This window comes from Equus quagga, chromosome 12 (genome assembly GCF_021613505.1).
Source record: "Equus quagga isolate Etosha38 chromosome 12, UCLA_HA_Equagga_1.0, whole genome shotgun sequence".
Lineage (NCBI taxonomy): Eukaryota > Metazoa > Chordata > Mammalia > Perissodactyla > Equidae > Equus > Equus quagga.
Window position 1 is genome coordinate 61280039 of NC_060278.1, and position 23150 is coordinate 61303188.

The 23150-nt window shown below is 43.0% G+C and overlaps 1 protein-coding gene across 14 annotated transcripts in view; it reads left to right on the forward strand.

Moving 5' to 3' along the window:
- Positions 1 to 23150, forward strand: part of PPP1R12B (protein phosphatase 1 regulatory subunit 12B) — a 201808-nt gene that overhangs the window by 57298 nt on the left and 121360 nt on the right. For 13 of the 14 annotated variants that reach the window (XM_046678671.1, XM_046678662.1, XM_046678661.1 and 10 more), the window contains exons 5-13: positions 7828 to 7987; positions 9310 to 9454; positions 10478 to 10552; positions 12329 to 12408; positions 13101 to 13240; positions 18202 to 18320; positions 20574 to 20774; positions 21610 to 21692; positions 22869 to 22994. In XM_046678671.1, coding sequence (XP_046534627.1) covers positions 7828 to 7987; positions 9310 to 9454; positions 10478 to 10552; positions 12329 to 12408; positions 13101 to 13240; positions 18202 to 18320; positions 20574 to 20774; positions 21610 to 21692; positions 22869 to 22994 — 1129 coding nt within the window. The remainder of the gene's footprint in view (positions 1 to 7827; positions 7988 to 9309; positions 9455 to 10477; positions 10553 to 12328; positions 12409 to 13100; positions 13241 to 18201; positions 18321 to 20573; positions 20775 to 21609; positions 21693 to 22868; positions 22995 to 23150) is intronic. The other variant, XM_046678663.1, reaches the window with a different exon arrangement.

Here is a 23150-nt window from a genome sequence, read left to right on the forward strand (position 1 = left end):
ACTCAATGGGGAAAAGATAGTCTCTTCAATAAATGGTGCTGGGAAAATTGGATATTTACCTGCAAAAAAATGGAAGTGGACTCCTAGCTCATACCATACACAAAATCAACTAAAAATTGTTTAAAGACTTAAATGTAAGACCTGAAACCATCAAACTCTTAAAAGAAAACATAGGGAAAAAGCTCCTTGACATTGATCTTCGTAAGGATTTTAGGATGTGACCCCAAACCACAAGCAACAAAAGCAGAAGTCAACGAGTGAGACTACATGAACTAAGAAGCTTCTGCACAGCGCAAGAAACAATCAACACAATGAAAAGGCAGCATGTGAAGTGGGAGAGAATGTCTGCAAACCACATGCCTGGCAGAGGGTTAGTCTCCAAGCTGTGTAAGGGACTCATACAACTCAGTAGTGAAAAGCCCAAATAAGCCAATTAAAAACTGAGCAAAGGACCTAAATAGACGCTTTTCCAAAGAAGATATTCAAATGGCCGACAAGTACGTGAAAAGGTGCTCAACATCACTGATCATCAGGGAAAGGCAAATCAAAACCACAATGAGATATCACCTCACACCTGTTAGGATGGCTATTATCAAAAAAACAAAAGGTAAATACTGGTGAATATGTGGAGGTAAGGGAACCCTTGTGTACTACTGGTGGGAGTGTGAACTGGTGCAGCTTCTATGAAAAACAGTATGGAGGGTCCTCAAAAAATTAGAAATAGAACTACCATATGATCCAGCAGTTCTACTTCGGGATATACATAAGAAGGAAATATAATCACTATCTTGAAGAGATATCTGCACGCCCATGTTCATTGCATCAAAGTTTACCAACACGTGGAAACAGCCTAACTGTCTGTTGACGGATGAATAGATAAAGAATGTGTGTGTGTGTGTGAATATTATTCCACAAAAAGGAAGGCAGTTGCCATTTGGGACAACATGGATGAACATTGAGAGCATTATGCTAAGTGAAATAAGTCAGAGAAAGACAAATACCATATGATCTCACTGATATGTGGAATCTAAAAAAACTGAAGTCATATAAACAGAAAACAGATTGGTGGTTGCCAGGGATAGGGGGTGAGGATGGCAGGTGGGAATGGGGATGGGTGGAGGGAATGGGTGAAGGTAGTCCAAAGGCACAAACTTCCAGTTATAAGATGAATAAGTTCTGGAGATGCACAGCATGGTTACTGTGGTTAAAAATATGGTATTGTATATTTGAAAGTCGCTAAGAGAATAGATTTAAAAAGCTGTCACCACACACTCTCAAAATTATAACTAGATGAAGTGATGGATGTATTAACAACCTTATTGTGGTAATCATTTTGCAATATACATATGTATATATAGTCATGCACCACGTAACGATGCTTTGGTCAATGGCAGACCACGCATATGATGGTGGTCCCATAAGGTTAGTACCATAGAGCCTAGGTGTGTAGTAGGCCACACCATGTGGGTTTGTGTAAGTGCACTCTGTGATGTTCACATGACAGCATCCTCTAATGGCATATTTCTCAGAATGTACCCCCATGGTCAAGTGACACATGACTATATATAAAATCACTGCATTGTACACCTCAGACTTCCACAGTGTTTTATATGAATTAGATCTCAAAGCTGAGGGGAAAAGATATTTATGGTTTAAATCTTATTTCACTTTGAAATAAGTGACTGAGTTCTTCTGGTTTTCAGGAATCTCTTTTGTTTCTCAATCTGGAGATAGTTCCTAGTTCACAAGAAGAGATGAAAAGGTGATTTTGTCTTTTCAGGCCTCGTTTCTCTTATTAGTGCTCGGTATTCCTATGACTTTATGGATTACGCGCTGTCTCTTAGACAGTCACAACCATGAACAGCTGCTGTCTGTGAGATTCATTATATGCCAGGTAGTCTGGGCTGTCTTTTAGGGTTTTTCATCTTGTGTGTGAAAATAGTTTTGATTGCACAGAACCCCTGAAATGATTTCAGTGGTCCCTGGCACTATAATTTGAGAATCACTGGCCTTAATTATCAATCATGTTTCTTTCTAGAGATTGGTACAGTTTAGACTGATGAGGTGTAAGGAAAAGTTCATGGAGGCTTGTCCATGGAAAGAGGGTTCTTCACACCAAGAAGAACCATAGGAATGCCCCTCTCCTTGCCAGCTGTGAATCAATCCGTGTAGATCCTCATTTACACCTGGCACCCATCCTGTGACCTGGGGGGAAGCCAGCTTCAAACTGACTGTACTGTGCACGTGGAGAGGAGAGATTAAGACCCTTCAGTCCCTGATGATGCTATTTAACTGCTAGATGGATCCATATGCAAGCCCTCCCTTCTCTGAACTTGTGCAAATGTGGGATGGTGGCTCCAATAGCTAGAGTGGCTTTGAGCTGGGTTTTCCTTTATACTGCCAAGTGCATGGATAATGGCACATATGTTTTTGAAAAGCTTATATTTCTATGGATTTCCAGTAGATGACAGTGTGGGTTCCCATAAACCTCCCTGTCCCTTGTGTAAACATCTAGCAATTAAGAGATTAAAAAAAACAGTTAACAAAACTGATAAACATGTCTGTGGACTAGAAACAGAAAGGAAACAAACTGGGGAATAGGTTCTGAAGCTGAAGCCCTACTGGACTTTGGGAATGGAAACAGAAATTGACCACAAGGAGTTTAACTCTTGTGGGAAATAGGAATAAAACGTGGTACATGCATGGCAGGGGAGTGGAGCCAGATACCATGTGAAATGGGTGATGACGTGGGGTGAGGTATGACCTCCAGGAATGGCTGAAGTCTGGAAAAACCTTCAAATGCTTCCTGAACCTGACACTGCTGGAGCGCTTTTAAAATTCTTTGGGTGGTTATCCCCAAACACTAAGGAATGTTCTTATATTTTTATTTCTTTAATTTATCAGATTAGTTTTATAGATGTACTATTTATCATGTTTAAGTCAACTTTTTATTCCTTTTTATCATCTTAAATTTTCTTTAAATTAACTCTTTTTTGTCATTTTAGAGGTAACCTTGATAATATTAAATTTCTAGATAAATTTCTTTTTTTACTATAAAAATAATTCTTTTTATTATTAGAATTTAAAACATACAAAAGTAGACAAAACAGTACAATGAACTTCCACGTACCATTACTCCGCTTCAACAATTTATGACTATCTTATGTAGATAAATTCCTCAATTCAGCTATTTTAGGCAGCAGAAACATCAGCCAGCCTCACAGGGAGCACTTCGCTTCAGAGTTCCCACTGAGGTAAGGGAACTGGGCTTTTTTACCCCACACTAACTGGTCACCAGGTGCAGGCTGACCCGGGGAGTGGGTGATTCCTTGGGCAAGGTAGCTCCCTGTATGAGTGTTTGGGTTCCATTGACTGTCTTGTTCTTTAGGATTAAGTGATTTAGGAATCTCACATTATCAAAATAAAGTGACTTTCCTGGTTTGTGTGTTGGCATCGCTCCTCTGGGAAAGAGAACCCGAGGCACAGGTGAAAGCGCTAATACTCTCTTGGGAACTGACAGCTCAGGGAGCGGGATGATGGGGACAGAGGGACCTGAGGCCAGCAAAGGTGTACAGGTCACGCTGTCTCTGTCACTGCCCCGGGTATTTCGTCTAACCCTGAAGTGTTTGGACAGCTCAGCTCAAAGGTGACGTTAACCAAGAGAGAGAAGAGTAAGGCAGTCGAGGGACTCTGGCTGGCGCAGTGTGTGGTCTGTGCTGTTTGCTCCTGAGTGCAGAAGACTTTCTCTTCTTCCGAGACTGAGTCCGGAGGGCTTCTACAGTTGTGTTCAGGTGTGTTTGCTGTAGCATTTTGGGGATAGTCTTTATTGCTTTATGGGAGTTTCGTTCTATTCTTACTCTGCTATTTTTTTTAATAAAATGAGCGGGCGATGATTTTTTTTAACAGCCTTTCATCATACATGAAGATAACATCATTTTCCTTTTTTTCTTTAATTATATTGATAGATGTTTTTCTAACTCTAAAACTGCATTTCTGGAATAAAGATTGCGCATGCATAGCCTGTTATTTTAAAACACATTGCTGGCCTCAAGTTATTAGTTAATATTTTATTTATGATGTTTGTTTCTAAGTTAAGCTTGGTCCATGATTGTCTTTTATTACTTTCTTCCATCAGTTTGTATTGAGGTTATGTGACCCTTATAAAAGGGTTTGGGAAACTTTCACTCTAATTTAAGATTCTGGAGTAATTTGTATAAAATAGGGACTATCTGTTCCTTGAAAGTTTAGTGAAATTTTTTGAGCCGCAAAGTTTTTCAGGGATAGGGGAGATTTTTATAACCAATTCCATTTTTTCAGTAGTTACTAGGTTAATGAAGCATTTATGTTTCTCTTGAAATATAAAATTTTATTTTTATACAAAATTTTCCGTTTTATTGACGATGCCAAACTTATTATCATAGAGTTCCTCATAATATTCTGTTATGTTCTTTATATCTCAAGTGTATATGTCTAGTTAAGTACTTTTTTCATTCTCAATATAGTTTATTTTTTACTGAGCTTTTTTTTTATTCCTCAGACTTGCCAGATATCTATTTTATTAGCCTTTTCATGGAATATTTTTGCCATAATTGGGGAAATTTTCATATGGACTGTATATTAGATGACTTATGGAGTTATTCTTAACTAGTTTAGCCATAATGATGGCATTCTGGTTATGTAGGAGATTATCTTTGCATCTTTATGTCTAAGAGATGTATGCTGAAGTATTGAGGAATGAAATACCACAGTGTATTGGGGAGGGAGAGAGAGAGAGAGAGAGGGAAAGAGAGGAAACCCAAGCAAATGGGGCAGATTTTTTTCATCAATGCAGTCTCTATCAAAATTCCACTGGCATTTTTCACAAAAATAGAAAGAACAATGCTAACATTTGTGTGGAACCACAAAAGACCCCAAATAGACAAAGCAATCCCAAGAAATAACAGCAAAGCTAGAGGCATCACACTTCCTGGTTACAAACTATAGTACAAAGCTATAATGATCAAAACAGTATGGTACTGGCCTAAAAATAGACACATACACCAATGGAACAGAGTGGGGAGCCCAGAAATGAACCCTCAAATATACAATCAACTAATATTTGAACAAGAGAGCCAAGAACATTCAATAGGGAAGGAGTAGTCTCTTTAATAAAAAGTGTTGGGAAAACTGGATAATCACATGCAGAAGAATGAAATTGGACCCCTATCTTACAACACTCACAAAAATTAACCCAAAATGGAGTCAAGACTGGAGCATAAGACCTGAAACTATAAAACTTCTAGAAGAAAACATAGGGTAAAACCTCCTTGATATTCATCTTGACAATAGTTTTTTGTATATGACACCAAAAGCGCAAGCAACAAAGGCAAAAATAAGTGAGACTACATCAAACTAAAAGGCTTCTGCAGAGCAAAAGAAATAATCAACAAAATGAAAAGGCATCCTATAGAGTGGGAGAAAATATTTGCAAATCATATATCTGATAAGGGGTCAGTATCTAAAATATATAAGGAACTCATACAACTCAACAGCAGAAAACAGTCTATTTAAAAAATGGGCAGAGAGGGACTGGCCTGGTGGCACAGCAGTTAAGTTCACACATTCCGCTTTGGCAGCCCAGGGTTCACCGGTTTGGATCCTGGGTGTGGACCTGTGCACTGCTTATCAAGCCATGCTGTGGCAGGCATCCCACATATAAAGTAGAGGAAGTTGGGCATGGATGTTAGTTCAGGGCCAGTCTTCCTCAGCAAAAAAAAAAAAAAAAAGAGGATTGGTGGCAGATGTTGGCTCAGGGCTAATCTTCCTTAAAAAAAAAAAAAAAATGCAGAGGATCTGAATAGACATTTTTCCAGGGAAGACATACAGTTGACCGACAGGTACAGGAAAAGGTGCTCAACATCTCTAATCATCAGGGAAATGCAAATCAAAACCAAAACAAGATGTTACCCCCTTCCTGTTAGAATGGCTATCATTGAAAAGACAAGAAATAAGTGTTGGTGAGGATGTGGAGAAAAGAGAACTCTTGTGCATGGTTGGTGAGAATGTAAGTGGGTACAGCCACTGTGGAAAAGAGTGTGGAGTTTCTTCAAAAAATTAAAAGTAGAACTACTGTACAATCCAGCAATCCCACTTCTGGGTATTTATCCCAAAGAACTGAAATCGGGATCTCAAAGAGATATCTACACTCCCATGTTTAATGCAGCATTATTCACCATAGCCAAGACATGGAAACAACCTAAGTGTCAGTTTATGGATGAATGGATAAAGAAGATGTGGTGTGTGTAGGGGTGTGTGTATATATGTATGTCTGTATTTGAATAAATAATGTTCAGCCATGAGAAAGAAGAAATCCTGCTATATACGACAGCAGGGCATTACTTGATCCTGCTATATACGACTTGAGGGCATTAGGCTAAGTGAAATAAGTCAGAGAAAGACAAATACTGTGTGATATCACTATTATGTGGAATCTAAAAAAGCTGAACTCTTAGACACAGGTGGTTTTCAGGGTGTGAGAGATATGGGGAGATGTTGGTCAAAGGGTACAAACTTCGGTTATAAGATGAGTAAGTTCTGGGAATCCTATGTATAGCGTGGTGTTATAGTTAACAATACTGTATCATATGCTTGAAAGTTGCTAAGGGATCTTAAATGTTCTAACCACAAGGAAGAAGTGGTAATTACGTGAGGTGATGGAGATGTTAACTAGCTCTACTGTGGAAATCATTTTGCAGTATATAAGTGTGTCAGATCAACGTGTTGTACATCTTTAACTTACACGTTATATGTCAGTTGTATCTCAATAAAGCTGGAGGAAAAAAAGAAATAAAATCAATTGATTACTCTTTCACCCCATCCATCTCCCCAAGTCAGACAGATAATCCTTAGGTAGTTCACAGCTTCCATTTAAGACGTGAGCCGGAAGGGAGCAGACCAGGCACATATAAAGCCTGCTAATGAGTATGAAGCTCTCTGGATGGATACGTTTGCATTTAAGACATTCCTTTTTCTGTATGGTGGGGAATGCCCCACCCCAGACCCTTTCCACTGGCACGGATGTAGGAGAGCTGCCGGCTAAAGGGGGGAGCCCTTGGAGAGCCTCCATGACGCTTTGAAGGGGAACACAATCTGCTTTCCCTTGAAAGTTTTGACTGTACCTCACCTACTCATCTGCTCTAGATGATAGAACTTCAGGTTGGGGGATTTCCCTACATATGCAAATGAACTTTAGAGGTAGTTTATTTTTTAAAGTATGTGATACCTGACACCAAGATTTTTGATAACAGTCTTATGGTGTAGTGAGTGGACAAGAGCCACAGACGGGGACCCAGGGTGGCAGAGTTCTTGTGACAGCTCTGATGTATTTTGTGGCCTTGAGCAAGGCACCTAACCTTTCTGTGTTTATTTCCTCATCTGTTAAATGGGAATAGTAATATCTGTTCCAGCTACCTCAAAGGACTGTTGGGAAACTGAAATGGTGGAACATGACTTTGAAATGTATAGCTTTGTACAAATAGTATAATATAAAAATAGTGTACCCTGTGGTCTTTATGTTCTTAAAGTTGAAAACAACTTTCGGTGTGTTCCCTTGGTGGATCTGCCATCACAGAATGTTTCACCTGACGGTTCAACCTGATAAACTCCTGCAACATGTATAAACGGCACTGCTCTTCTACACGAAGAGTCAGTTTGATGAATACCCTAATTTGACGACTGAACTGTTACTTGTAGTTATATTCATGATGTGTTTTGAATCTAAAGGAAATATCCTCTCAGATTTAAATGGGCCTTTAGTAATGCTGGCTGTCTGGTATCTGGCTTCTGTAGGTGTTGATCTAGAGCAGTCAAGAAAAGAAGAGGAACAACAGATGTTGCAGGATGCCCGCCAGTGGCTCAACAGTGGGAAGATAGAGGATGTGAGGCAGGCTCGCTCGGGGGCCACAGCGCTCCATGTGGCTGCTGCCAAGGGCTACTCTGAGGTCCTCAGGTATTGTCATTTACATCAGTCAAGAGTCTGTTCAACTGGGTTTTGGAAGCAGGGGCTGAATTAGCATCTCAATTATGATATGTTTCTTTTGTTGTTGTTTTCCTCTGTGATCATGCAGTGTTTTCTTATATGATTGGTCTCCCTCCCTCCTACCATCCCTCTAGCTTCTCACTGACATGTATGATGCTAACAGGGTTGAGCTAGACTGGCCTAATAGATGACCTTGCATGGTCTCTTCCAGCTCTATGATTTATCGTTAATATCCATGCAACCTCCTCCTCTTCTGATATGTAATACAAGATAGACTTGTGAGCATTTTGGTCCTCTTTGGACAAAGATAATTTCTTTGGACTCATTAGATTAATGATCTATATCATTAATATAGAATTATTGTCTTGAATGTGCAGAGTCCAGCTGGAGTAAGGTAGTCAAACTTATGTCAGGTAGTGTGTTCAGCACATTTCCTCTTTGATCCTGTTACTCTGCCTGTTGCATTTTTCCTGACATCCACACATGCTCTAGGTAGCTCTTGGCGCTTAATGTTGACAGCCTTCCCCAATACATGGGTTGCTGAGAGCATGCATGTGTAGTTGTCACCAGACTCTTCCCCTGCTTCCTGTTCCACCTAACATGGGCTTTCTAGTAGCTGTGGCAAGTGTGTTGGGACACCGTTTCTGCCTGAGAGTGACATTCACATTCTGCTCACTTCTTGGAAGGTGTCTAGAGGCCATGGTGATAACCTCATTCAGCCCAGAGCCATTTAGGGCTTGAGGAGTTGTACCTTTCCTCCTCCTTGCGCGCAGTTAGATTATAGCTTTAGCGTTAGCGAGAAGCACCCGCAGGTGGCTTCTGCAGAGTTGGAAGTATGAGAGTCTACAGTAAACATATGTTTCCTGGAAAGACCAGCTGAAGCTAGTAAGTAAAGTACCCCAAAAAGAACTGAGTTCTTGTGTTATATGTACTTCTTCCCTTTTGTGCACTGGAAAGTGGAAAACACACCCTGTAACTGAGTTGTGTGGTTTGCTGATTGAATTAGGCTTTGGTTAATCTCAGGTACACACCCTCCCAAATGCTTCTCTTGAATTGGTGTAACATAAATGTGCCTAGGAAATACCATGTGACCTTTTGGAGAGGGTTGATAAATACTATCTGTGATTCCTTCTCAGTATAGTAACTGTGAAACCTGAGCTGTGCCTTAGGGGCAGAAGTAATCACAGGGCCCCGGTGGTTCAGAGCCAAAATGTGAAATGTCAATTAGGTGATAGTCTCTTTGCAGAAAACGGTGATCCAGAGGATATTCTTCTTTGTGGTTTTCTTCTTAGACTTTTAATTCAGGCTGGCTGTGAACTCAATGTTCAGGATCACGATGGCTGGACTCCCCTCCATGCTGCTGCACACTGGGGAGTGAAGGAGGCCTGCTCCATCCTGGCGGAAGCACTCTGCGACATGGATGTCAGGAACAGACTGGTTAGTAAGCCTGACCCTCTAAAAGGGTCTCTAGACAAAAGGCTTAAAGTCTCTGTTAAATGCCTGGGGCAGTATACATCACTGGGGCTGTGATTCTGCTCCCGGTGCCGTCTCCCCATCCCATGCCCGTTATCAACACCGAGGTGTCTGCTGTGTCAAATAGAACTGCACTGACCTAGCCTTCTGATTCTATGTATGTTGAAGCCCCTGAAACAAACAAACAGGAAAAAAGATCTTTGCCCTTGGCAAAAATGAGCATAGGGGAAACCTGATTCTGCTGTCTGTGGTGAGGTATGACAGATTTTCTTTCTTTTTGAATTCAAAGACTTTTAGTAGCTGACCTCTATTCACAGCCAGTCTTTAAAAAGATGTTCTAATGACACAGTTCCTTGAGATTGGCTGAACGTGTTGTCCAGCCTCCCTGGAAGCAACTTAGAAGCCCTGGAACGCCTATCCCCGCATCTCCTGAGTTTCTAGGAATCCAGAGACGTGCTGTTTAATTAGCAGGCGTTTGTATATGTCTCACATCGCTCCTGGACCCAGGAGTCATTCTCAGATTATGGGTCACGGTCCTTAACTGTGCTGATGTTTCCTGAAGAGATACCCCCCGCCCTTAAAGGGAGATGATTCCTGTGACTTAATCCTTAGTGCATGTGCCCGGACCTCCTTGTGAGGCTTCTAACAGCTCCTTATTGACTGTTTCATAGCAATTCAGACCATTTTAGGACAGGCACAAGTAGAGATTTCAATTGATTATTTGCCAAGAGGCACTAAGCGTTAGAAATGATGTGGTTTCCTCAGTGCTGTTTTATGGACTATAAAGCTCTATATTAAAGGATTTGCTGTTTCTTCTTCTGATTCCTCTGTAATCTCCGAAGGCGTGATCACAACAGAGTCAATTAGTCAGGGAAGCCGCCGTGGTCGGGGTCAGAGGCATAAAGTGACTATCGAATAGTTCTCTGATAAGGTCGAGTGATCACTACTTCTTTTTCCTACTGGTCATGGTACCCTTTTCTCTGCCAGGGCCAGACACCATTTGATGTGGCTGATGAGGGTCTTGTGGAGCACTTGGAGATGCTCCAGAAGAAGCAGAATGTGGTGAGTTGATGCTTTTAAAGCTTTTGTCGCAGTTTGCGATGTACACCAGGTGTCTCAGTCATTTGCTTAGTTCTGTCTGCTGAGAGCTGAGATGGATGTGTCTGCATTCCAGAGACGATCATTGTTCCCCTCAGGGATCATCAGTCTGTTAGAGGAAAATATCCCGAAACCGTTGTTAGAGTTTACTCATTATAAGATAGCCTTCGAGCAGCTGAAAGGTAAAAACAACGCCACCAACAAACTGGTAATTACCCTTGAGTTCTAGAAAATGAATGTGGTATGTTCAAATCAGAGTTTTTTCCAAATAAGGAGTACCAGGCTAGAGGACATCTCATAACTTTTTTTCCCTTATTGAATAAAAGGACATCTTTATTTAAAGTAAATTGATTACAGAGAGGAAAATATTTCTTTCTTAAAAAGCAAACAAACCCACAAAACTAAAACTGTCATTTGGCAATGGACAGTACTTGGTCAGTACTCCATACTTATTCCAGAATTCAATCCTCCTCTGCCTCGTCGTCCTTCTAAAGCTTTTATTGTTTGGTTGCACATGCTGTTCTGCTTAGTGCTGCATAGGAGGACCACATGGCATGGTACCATGTGCCGACTGCAGGATGGAAGAGCCAACCCAGATCAACGGTGAATGGTTTACATCTTCTGCCCATAAAGGAGATGAGTAATTTGGGCTCACAGAGGAGAATAAAGACCAGTCATATTAGGAGCTTGAGAATTTCCTGTTTGAACAGGGCAGGACGGAACAAAACCACCAGCTTTCCTTTGTGTGGGCTGTGGCTCAAGGCCTGTGAACTCAAGCTCAGGACGAATGTGAGAAACTTTGAGCAGTCCTGAGGTAAAGAACCACATAGTTCAGCGATGGGGCAGATCAGCCGTATGTCACCTCACGTGTGTTCAGCCTCAGGTCTGGACGGGTCAGGTGAAGAGCCTTAGGACTGGGAGGCTCAGTGGGAAAGGGGCATGTATAAAGCTCAGAAACACAGCCTGTAGTTCCCTTTGTCTCCTCCGACGAGCAGCTGGAGCCCTGGCCGCGAGGACGGTCTGAGCGCGGTATTGGTGCTGTTCTTTAGCAGCAGCAGCCTTCCTCATATAAGATGTGCACTTTGCATAGTTAAGCTTTTGTTGTTTTATCAACTTTTTATTCTGAAATAATTTTTAGACTCACATAGAAGCTGCGAAAATAGTCTCGAGAGTTCCTGTGTATCCTTTACCCAACGTGGTTTGGTTTTGAACGTAGATAATGTCTTCACTAAATAGCGTTTCTACACTACTAGGCGTGGTACCCACCTCTGCCCCTGCGTAACTTTGGGGCAGAGTGATGTGCGGACATTTGTCTAGAACGTGTCTGTAAATACAGATGATTTTTTCTGAGGGCTTATTTCCCATTGGGTGCCTGTTTTTTCTTTAGAACTGTGCCAGCTTAGTTCAGTACGTGGATCATAAAGAATGCTTTCAAAGTTCCTGCTGGCTTTTTGTCCTTCAGAAGCTTGGTTTTGGGGAAAGTTGGGTTTGGATATTTGATAGGGGCAGTTTTACTGAAGCTCTAACACCATGTCTGTCTCTTCTGCCTCCGGTGGAGGTTTTTCTCTGTTATCTTCTAAGGAGACCCAGCTGATGTGTTCTCTTTGTCCAGTTCTTTCCTCTCCTTTTGGTGTTGGTCCTGTCTTCAGAATGATAGTACCGTTTTGAGTTCTTCTCATTACTGCTGATTTCTCACCAATAGTCAACTTCTTCCCTTTTCTCTGTTTTCCCAATTTCCAGCTTCGAAGTGAAAAGGAGACACGGAATAAGCTCATTGAGTCCGACCTGAACAGCAAGTTGCAAAGTGGACTCTTCAAGAAGTAAGATCTTTGGGGCTTTAGAAATGTGGTGGGCTCTGCTGTGTGTGTGGGTGCGTGTGGATGACATCCTTAGCTTGAGGATTTACACAGTAAAGGAACTCTGTGTTTGATTTTAGCCAAATGATCTTTAAACATTAGGAATGTTTGAGAAGCAAAGAGACAGCACTGATATGTGGGGAGACCTTGAGGATGAGTGAACATGTTTTAAATTTAGAAATTAACTCAGACTGTGTACAGCATTCCTCTTTTCCTAGCCTTGCGGTTCTTAGTCCCAGCTGCTTCCTGAACGTCAGTTCTTTGAGCTCAGAGACCGTCTGTTGGTTTTGCTTACCGCCAGACCAGTACCAGGCATGATGCCTGGTCCTTAGTAAGCACTCGGTAAACATTTGTGAAATGATTTTTTTGAATATTTACCTGCTCCATCATCATCAAGATTCAATGCTCTCCTTTCTGTTTGTGTGTTGAACAGGATAGATCTACTTAAGTCACACTCTAAAGTCAAACACTGAACCTTAGTCTGCAAAAAACCAAGGATGCGGTAGAACGCAGATATAAAGAAGGATTTGAATATATTTCTGTTGTTGCTTCTACGTAGAGGTTTAGAAACTCAGTCTCCTTGTACTTGATTGTCCGTGAACTTAGAAATGATTTGTCATTTCTGAATTACACTCAAATTATTGTCTTTAACTTAGCAAAGAGAAGATGCTCTATGAGGAAGACACACCCAAATCCCAAGAAGGGGAGGAAGAAAACAAAGAATCCAGCAGCTCCAGCTCAGAGGAAGAGGAAGGTGAAGATGAAGCTTCGGAGTCAGAAACTGAGAAGGAGGCAGGTAATGCAAAGATGTTCCTGGCAAAGCTCCTCCCTTCCCAGAGTGTGAGATCACTGCTTGTCAGAGGGCGAGGCAGGGGGGCCTCAGGGCACTCCCAGAAGAGCTTGAAGTTTAGTTTTCAAAGATAGGATATCAAATTGCTGGTGAAAACTTGGTTGTAAAGGCTCTGAGCTGTGTTAGAGTGGTTCCCAGTTCCTCTCTAGCCATACGATAACGTGCACAAAGAACTCTTGTGTAAGGAGCCACCTGCTCTAACCTTGGGTTGGTGGGGTGTAGAGACCAGATTCCAAAGATTCAGTACACCGAGAGGCAGAGGAGGTGAGGTCTTGCACGGGCACTTTTGGTCAAGTACATTTAAGCAGCTGGTGAAAATTTGTATTTAGTTCTTAGGTTTGTCTGATTCCCTAAATTGAATCCCCAAATCTTCATTTTTCCATCTCATTATGTAAAGCTCCTTCATTTCCTGAATCAGGGAATGAAGAAGGAGCAAAATCGTGTTTCCCTTTATGACTCTTATTGATAATATGTATGTTGTATAACGCTTCTTGAGTTTATATAAATGGCAAGACTGGAGCCCCAACAGCGAGAGTGAGGTGCTGAACATGGTCAGACCGTCAAGCTGTAAAATAACCCATCGGTTTTGATGCACATTCAGGCAAGCACTGAGAAGAGGTTCAGCTGCAGCAGAATAGTTCTCGTGGACGTTTGGAAGTGAAGGATAAACTCAGATTTTACAGTACGTGTGCCCTGCATTCACTGGCTTATTATCCCTCCAGATTCAAGTTTGCAAGAAGATGAGTGTTTCCAGCTAGAAGACCAAGTTAGAAGGAAGGGTACACATTAAGTGTATAAAGGCATCTGTGTTTTCCTCAGAACCCTGCCTTCGCTGGCTGCCCGTAATGAGGATGTTAGCTCCTCTGTCACCCAGGCCACCACTCCTGATGAGCTCTGGCTTTGCTGACGCGGTTTCTCTCGGTTATGGGAGAATCCTGCCTTTCCTCATGCCTCAGTCTCTGAGGCCCACGGAATGTCACCAGGGGAGGTTAGAGACCGTCAGTTCCGTAGAGGAGGTAGGCACTAGCTAGTTTGTAGTGTAGGAGGTGACCTTTGACTCGCTGAGATTCGGATTTCTGTTGCTAAGCAGGCACCGCTTGCTCTGGAAGTGCTAGGGTAGTACCTATCAAAATTTAGAGGTGTCTGTCTTTTTAGTACTTTTCTTGTTTATGGACTACTTGTGTGTCTTAGACTGGAAGTATTGTCTGGAATTGATGTCTGGGCTTGCTCTATGCTGGGTCGCTTTGTGAGCTGCCAAGGGCTTAGAAGAGTGGAGGGAGCTGCTTCGCGGTTGACGCCACGCCTCAGGGCTCACGTGCCCTGCAGCCCTCCACACTGCTGTGGAGTAAAGCATGCACACTGCCCTCTGATCACGCCACACCCCACCTTCCCCACTCCGTCTCTGCTTCAGAGTCAGTCCCAAACCCCACAGCCTGGCTTCCAGACCTTTCCTAATCTAGCTCCAGCTGGCCTTCCCAGTGCCTTCCGTAGGTATGCACATATGCCAGCCAAGCTGGATTACTCAGTTTCCCCAAACAGGCCCCAGGCTTTCTACCCTGAATATTATTTGTGCCTTAGAATTCATTTCTGGCCATCAACTGCTTATTGAATGGTTTCTGTTGGAAGCTATAGGGTCTATCGATTGAAGAAGTCTTTCTTAACAAGAAGCTGAAAAGGAATGCCCCTCTTCTCAGTTCTCCCACCCCGTAACTGCTCCCCTGTTAGGATCCTTCTAGCACTGCGTTCTTATCTCTGTTGTAACACTCATCATTTTGGCTGGGAACTCTAGATTTATCGTTGTGCTCCCAGGTCTCAGCACGATGTCTGGCACATGACAGCATTCACATTCATTAAATGTTTTTGTTGACTGTATCTAGGGGATGGAGGGGAACAGGAAGGCATATACATGAATAAAACACGTCACATGAGAGATAAAGGCAGTCAGCAGTGTTCACCAGGAAGAAAGATTGATTTAGTTTGGGGGGTTATGATAACACTACATTTGTGTAATACTTTTTACTTTGCAACACATTTAAACATTTTTATTTAATCCCTACAGCCACACCCTGAGGTATGTATTATTATCATCACCTTTTAGAACTGTAGGACATTAGGAAATTAGGTTTCACAGCTGGCAGGTGGCATGCCTGAGATCCTGACTTTGATCTGGGACTCCTCAAACTGCAGGGGCAGAATGAAATGTGGAAAGTACCTGCATAAGAAGTGAAAGCTGAAGCTGCGCAAAAGGATGGGATTCTCAAGGGAGAAATTGTAGACAAGAGGTACAAGAAAGAAGTGGGGGCACACCATGTTTAAGAAGAGGAGTGGAGTCTGAAGGAGACAGAGAAGGTTGTATGGTCAGAGAGGGTGAGGGAACCAGGATCTGCGTTTCTGCATCAGAAAAGCCAGGGCAGGAGTGAGAAGGGAGAGAGCAGGGTGACCCAGCAGTTAGGACGTCACTGGTGAGCTCGGAGAGCAGGTTCAGTTGCCGGATGTAGGCAGAAGCCAGGTGTTTCCAGCGCGCGTCCCTGCTCATTTCTGTCTATTGAAATTTTTCTCGAGTTTCAGAGCTCAGCTCAAATCAGCTTCCTTTATGAAGCCTTATCATCACTGGGACAAGTTTTTCTTCCCTCCTCTGACTCCTCTAGCTGTTTGTTTGAACTTCTTTTATATTACTTATACTACTTAGGATTAGTGTGATTTCTTTTTTTCTCTCATCGCTGTGCTTCCCCACCAGCAAGTTTCGGAAGCGCTGGGATGTGTTGTGTCTTGTTTATCTTTCTGGCTCCCGCCGTGCCTCGCAGAGGGCCTTCTGCACAACAGGTACTCAGTAAACTGTGTGGAAAGAAAGCCAGGAAGTGGGTTATGTCTGACCCTTCCCACGTGATGCCGGACATACGTACCTACTGAACAAGTGTTTGTTGAATGCATTTATCTTGTTTTTAAAGATCCACAGATGCAACCTCAAAAAATGACAGTTTTCATGTGTCTTACATATAAATGTAGTTGTAAAGAATATTAATTAATTTTGGGTTGAATGTTAGCAGTTTGATTTGGATTTCTATTTTTCCCTTTCTTTTATTTATTTGACTTAAACATTTGGTGTATTAGTTATCTATTACTGCATTACAAGCTGCCCCAAAACTTAGTGGAGCTTAAAACAACTCTTTCTATGCACCCAATTCTATGGTATGGCGATTTGGGAAGGGCTCTGCTGGGATGGCTGTTCTCTCTCCCATATGGTAGTGGGCTTACTCGTGGGTTTGTGGTCAGTCGGTAAGTCATCTGGGGGATGGTGGCTGGTCTTGGATGGCCTTACTCACCTTTCTGGTGGTTGGCCAGGATGTTTGGGGCAAGTGGGCCATGTGTCTCTTATCATCAAGCAGGCTGGCCCCTGCCGTGTCACATGGCAGCTGGATTCCAGAAGTACTCAGAGAGGTCAGGGCTCTATGTGCAAGCACTGTCCAAGCTTCTGCTTGAGTCACATTTGCTAATGTCCCAGTGGCCGTGCAAAGTCACATTGCAAAGCCCAGAGTCAATATGAGAGGGCACCACACAATGGTATAGATTCAGGGGAGTTATTATGTAACAATCTGTCACATTTGGCTATTGACGTAGATTTCTTGGAGATAGAGATAGATAGTATTTAAAGAATGCCTTGAGTATTCACAATAACCACAAAAATAGTAACATTAATGAGCTATTTACTAGGGACTTACTGTGGCCAGACATTGAGCTGTGAAATTTAAAAACATTAGCTCTAATCTTTATAGCAACTCGTAAGGCAAGATAATTCTTGCTTTCTATAAATCCCTGGTTAATCAATGAGAAAATAGGTTCATATTCATATATGGTAAGTAACTTGCCAAGTATCACACAGCTGGGAGGTGGCTTAAAATTGTCGCATAATTGATGGGTGGGTTACTCTTGGGCTCTGTTTCCAGAGTACATAAATGCTGTATTTCTGTATCTTAACTTGCAATATCCTCTGTAATCCTTTCTACTTTCGTTTTCTGTTGTAACCCCAAGAATACTTATTATTTAAATTAGGTCTGCCACTTCACTGACCAACACATGTATTTTCTGATTTCTGAGCCGTTACTCATGCCCTTTCTTCCTCCTGCCAATTGGTATTTGTCTTCCAGCTTCCTCCATGACATCTTTCTTTATTGTTCTTTCCCTCAGAGGATTTACTTCTTCTCTGAACTCCTAAAGCACTTGTTAATCTAAATCAGCCAATTTAGCACCTAATTTATATGTGATCTTATGTTGTTACTATTATTATTATGCATGTTTTCTCTTCTTGATTGTAATTACCTGGAAAGCAAGGTCTGTCTTACGCTTTTTCTGATTTTTCCTGCCCAACCCCCCAAAACAGAGTAGATTCTTTTTTTTTTTTCTTTTCTTTTAAAGGATTTTATTTTTCCTTTTTCTCCCCAAAGCCCCCCGGTACATAGTTTTACTTTTTTTAGTTGTGGGTCCTTCTAGTTGTGGCATGTGGGACGCTGCCTCAGCATAGTTTGATGAGCAGTGCCATGTCCACGCCCAGGATTCGATTCCAACCGATGAAACCCTGGGCGGCCAAAGCAGAGTGCGGGAACTTAACCCCTCGGCCAGGGGGCCGGCCCCCAGAGTAGATTCTTAGTAAGTACGTACTGGTAAATTTTATGTGTGATGGATCAGGTGGAGAAAGGTTTCAGTTGTATATCTGAGGATTCGAATTGGCGCCGACCAAGACAGGAATAGCACTGAGTTTATTTCCTTGTGGCATCTTAGTTTGAGTCCAAGCATCACATGGGCCTAATAATCTGTTTTGATAATGAGTAAACCTTTCCTGTTAGCAGAAAAGTCCACACACACACAGATAAGATTTTCATACTTGCACTTGTTGCTTCTCTTGTCTTAAGTAGCAGATAAAAAGCCAGAAGCCATTGTCAACCATTCCACCTCTGAAAGCAAGAGAAGTACCATGGAGCAGACACCAGCACCTGCTCAGAATACCTTCTGCGCCTCTTCAGCCAGGAGAGTGAGTATCTTGGAATTAATTTGGATATTATATTTCCCCCTACTGCAGTAACATACAATGAGAAAGACCTTAAAGATATGTTCTTGCCTGTCTTAGTCTGCTCAGGATGCCATAACAAAATACCTCAGACTAGGTGCCTTTAAACAATAGAAATTTATTTCTCACAGTTCTGGAGGCTAGGACGTCCAAGACCAGGTGCCAGCTGACTCAGTTCCCGGTGAGGACTCTCTTCCTGGCTTGCAGATAGCCACCTGATCTCCAGACTTAGTCACGTTGGGGGCTAGGGCTTCAACACAGGAATTTAGGGAGGGGGGACACAAACATTGCGTCCGTAACATTGCCCACAAAACCATAAAACCATCACCAAACACATTTGGCTACGGTGTGTTCAGAAAACATAGAGTCTGGTAGTCCGGCACCAGAGAGCTTTTGTCATATCGGAAGTTAGGGTGAGTCCGTCTGAAGCTCAGATGGGGCGAGGAAATTATCTGGCAACCAGCAGTAATTGTTTTGATGACCACTCTCCTTTTTTTCCTTCTTGTTTAAAATTTTACTTTCATAAGTAAAGTCTCCATAGTTTGTGATGAGCGGAGAGCAGAGGAAGAAGGAACCTGTTGAAGTACGGGGGCCCCTCCTCCTGCCGCTTTGCCAGGCTTCGGAGAAGCTGTGGGCTCGTCAGTGAGGCAGAGCTGAGTGATGACCTGCTCTACAAAGTGTAACATTAGTTTGAGGTCAAGAATTGATCTGAGTTCTTTGGAAGGAAGCTGTTGAAAAAGCTCTCTGGTGTTATAGATCTTAACTTATTGATCTTCTAGTACCTCGTAAATTGAAAAGGTGGGATTACGGTATCATTGTGGAAATGAGGAAGCAAAGCCCTGGCTGCTGTTTATCCCTGGGAGCATCATCGTGAGTCAGTAGAGAGATTTTAAGTCCTCACTCATCACCCCATCGTTTAGTCGTACCTCACTACTCCCACTGCTCCTAGGTGTGACTCGACTGCCTGCTTTTTGAAAAGAAAAGTACTGAATTGAAAAAAATACAAACACGTACATATACCTTTTCCACTTTGCTGAAACAATGCTGAGAGGCGTTTTCCTCTCAAAATCAGGGTAGCGTGTAAGGAGCTGACCTGATGGAGCCTCTAAAGCTGGGAAGAGGCCCTAAGTGCGTACGTTCAGGTGACTGAGTCAAAGGGAAATCGGAGTGTGAGTTGGAGACGAGGGGTTTACTGTTTCTGCTGCATTTTCACTACACCAGGCCCTGGGGGTGGCCTGGTGTCTGAGAAAGAGCGGAGCCTTCTTGCAGAGGTCCCCAGGTCCCAGGAGGAGACTGGTGGCGGATGACCCCACACTGGTCTCTGGCCGACAGCCAGTCTAGGATGTTTTCCGTGGCTTATGGCAGAATGGGATAATTACAGTCCAGGGAAGCTTCACATAAGGCTTTCTTTTCTAATGTTAACATTTCTTTCTTTAATGAAATGGTGGTGATGGCATTGATAACGAGTTTTTGAAAGATGTTCTCTCTTGGCAAATTAAAAAAGATGGCAATTCTATGATGACTACCATTTTTTCTTTCTTAATTTTGCTGCTCGGTGAAATCTGAAACACTTGGAACGACTGCCCTCCATCAAAGAAACTGTTTTCTTGAAAGAAGCAATTAGAATCTGAGTGGGAGGCCCTTTAGTGTTTTCATTATTTAGTATTTTAATACTAATAAAAATACTAATACTTAAATGTACCTAACACTTAAATCAGCTTACCAGTCTTATCACAGTCCCATAAAACGTATTTGTACGTGGACTCATCTTGTGTTCTCAGTCTCCCCAGATTATAAGGAGGAATTGAGCTCATTGTCACCGTTTTACAGATGAGCATGTTGAGTAGAGAAGTAAAGTGTCCTGTTTGTAGTTACCAGTGAGTCAGGAGAGGAGGTTCTGCTAGAACTCGGGTCCCCTGGCCTCCTGGGTCAGTACTCGCTGTGTAGTGGGAGCCACTGGTGTTTAATTCCCCGGAGCAGCTCGGTCAGGTAGGAGCTCTGTGATGAGCATCTGAGGCTGTTTCTGGCTCAGGGAGACAGGGAGCCTTCAGAGGTTGTTCACGGCTGCCAGGGGAGGAAGGCAGCGTTGGCAGAGAGCCTGCCGTGTGTTTGTTCTCCCTCTCCTGCCTCACTGAACTTAGTGAAGTGTGCAAAAGGCAAATAGTCTGCAAACAGTCATCAGGACCTTTCTTTTCTTTTCTGTTTCTTCCCTCATAGTTCTCCTCCAGCCTTTTTAACAAGCCGGAAGAGCCCAAAGATGAGTCTCCTTCTTCGTGGAGACTGGGCCTCAGGAAGACTGGCAGCCACAACACGCTGAGTGAGGTGGCCACTTCCAGGGAGGCCCTGAGGGACCGAGGCTCCTCCGTCTTCCGCTCGTCGTCCAGCCCTCGGGTCTCCGCTCTGCTGGACAAGGATAAGGTGCGGTTGGGCAGTTCCCTTCGTGAAAATTCAGTCTCCGGAGCAAAGGAAAAGACTGTGTAGTCCTGAATTTGAATCTGGAAGGACAAAGTCTTTAAAGGAGCCAGGCACATTGCTAGTTTACTCAAGTAAATAGTTTGGTTGCTATTATTTGCTTGGCCAAAAGAGGAAAAACCCTTTCCTTTTGGCATACCTTATGTTCATTCCTCTTACCCTTTTTTTCATTAGTAGACGTATGATCAGGCCAGTTTCCCCAAGCTCATGTGCGTGTTCATACAAGATTAGTACACTTTATTTCTTCACTTTGGGTTCCGTATTTTATTGGGCTCACTTGCTGCTCTTCCTGGGGCCAGGTCTTCCTTGCAGTCATTGTCTCCTGGCTCAATACTGCGTTTCTGGAGACTTCTCATGGGGGTGAGCACAGTGGTGGGATTAACTCTGCAGCGTGTTTGTTGTACAGGAAGCTGCATTTCAGGGAAGAGGTAGGCTGGGGAAGAAGTGAGGCTCGTTTCATAAGAACCTGCAAGTGGAACTTTCTGTTTGTGGCTTTTCAAGGGCTCCCTCTCTTGGCAGGGCTGCTGCTTGTGTAACTTGTGCAGCTCTTTTCCTTATTTGATCATCCTGGCTTTTCCCATGAGAATTGTTTTCCTACATACCGGTTTTTAATGGAGGAAAGTTAGGAAGAAGCCTTTTAAAGGGAACCCTTTGAAATCCCGCTCAGACTAGAATTGGTCTTGAATGTAGAGATAAGATTCTGTAGGTGTATGAAGTTCTGCTTTTTTACCCAAAATGGTTCACACACCTTCCCTGTGCTTTACTTGTTCTGATTTTACAGGAGCGAGAAAACAGAAGCTATCTTAGCTCGCTCGCGCCCCGAAGGCTCAGCAACACCAGTGACATTGAGGAGAAGGAGAACAGGTGATCCTATCCAGGCCAGGGTGGTCCTCTTTAACTCTGCTGGGCATGGTGACCTCCTGGCCACTGTTCTGCTGCCCTCTTCCCGCAGGTGTCCTCAGCACAGTGTGGATTATTTGCTCCTTCTGCTCAGAACACCTCCCAGCCCTTACTCCCTTGCGTTGCCCATTCTTGGCCCTTCAGGTTCTCGTTCCTGTCTGTAGCAAGTCTTCCCTGACTCCTCTGAGTGGATTTATTCTCATCCACCAGCAGGCTCTGCACCGGCAGGGTCTACGTCTGTGGTTTCTCAAGTACCCCTAGTGCCTAGCACAGGGCCTACCTCATGGTAAACTAAAAATGTTGTCATTTAATTGAATCGATCAACTTTTAATTTGTAAGTGGATAAAATTTCAAGTCTTCCTCATGGGTTAAAATGGATTTGGGGATTTTGAAGTATTGCTGCATCTCGGAGCAGAACCTGATCTAGACCCTTGCCCTCAAAGTGTGGTCCTCCCAGCAGCCACATGGGTGTCACCTGGGAGCATGTGAGAAGTGCAGGATCTCAGGCCCCACCCTAGACCTTTGGAATTAGCTTCTGCATTTTAACAAAATTCCCTCGGTGATTCAAATGCACATTGAAGTTTGAGAAGGACTGCTCTAGAGAAGCTTTTGAAACGTGGAGACCCACAGCTTTTGTAGCAAAGACCCTGAGTTAGCAACTGTGAATCAGAAATCCTGCGAGAGCCTCCTCCTTTATAATGCTGAAGAGGCTTCCAGCAAGTCCTCCTGCTCTCCTCTTCACAGGAACTGCTTGCCTGCGACAGACTCCCTCACCTTCCTCAGCACCCCGTCCCTGCTTGCTTAGGAGCAGCCTATTACTGGGGGCTGATGTGCAAAGCTTTTTAGAGGAGGAACAAAGTGACTTTTCCTTATAAAAGGGTTAGAGACCTTTGACATAAGGATCTGGTACCCATTGAAAATAGTTGGTTTTGAAGTTGGTAAAAGAAAGCAGACAGTAATATTTCTCTTCCTCTGTCTATACAGAAAACAGGTATATAAAACAGAGTCACTTAGAAAATGTGTACTTCCTTAGCCGTATTACAGCTTGCCTATCTGTCTCTTCTCTCCCTGTTTGCATTGTATCACAGACAAAAACTGTGGTAGGAATCAATGTTTTGTTTTCCTTTCGTGCCTCTACAGAGAATCAGCTGTCAATCTAGTGAGGAGTGGTTCCTATGCCCGGCAGCTGTGGAGGGATGAAGCAAAGGGAAATGACACGCCCCAGACAATTGCTCCTTCCACCTACGTATCAACCTACTTGAAAAGGTACCAGGTCCTGAGGGCCAGGAGATGATTTTCCTTCGCTCTGGCCATGGCTATATGGGTAATAATTGCATGCCTTTTATATCCAATTGGCACTACAAAAATGAATCAAAAAGTGAATTACTTTTAGATCTCTTGGGAGTAACATCTTGACTAATT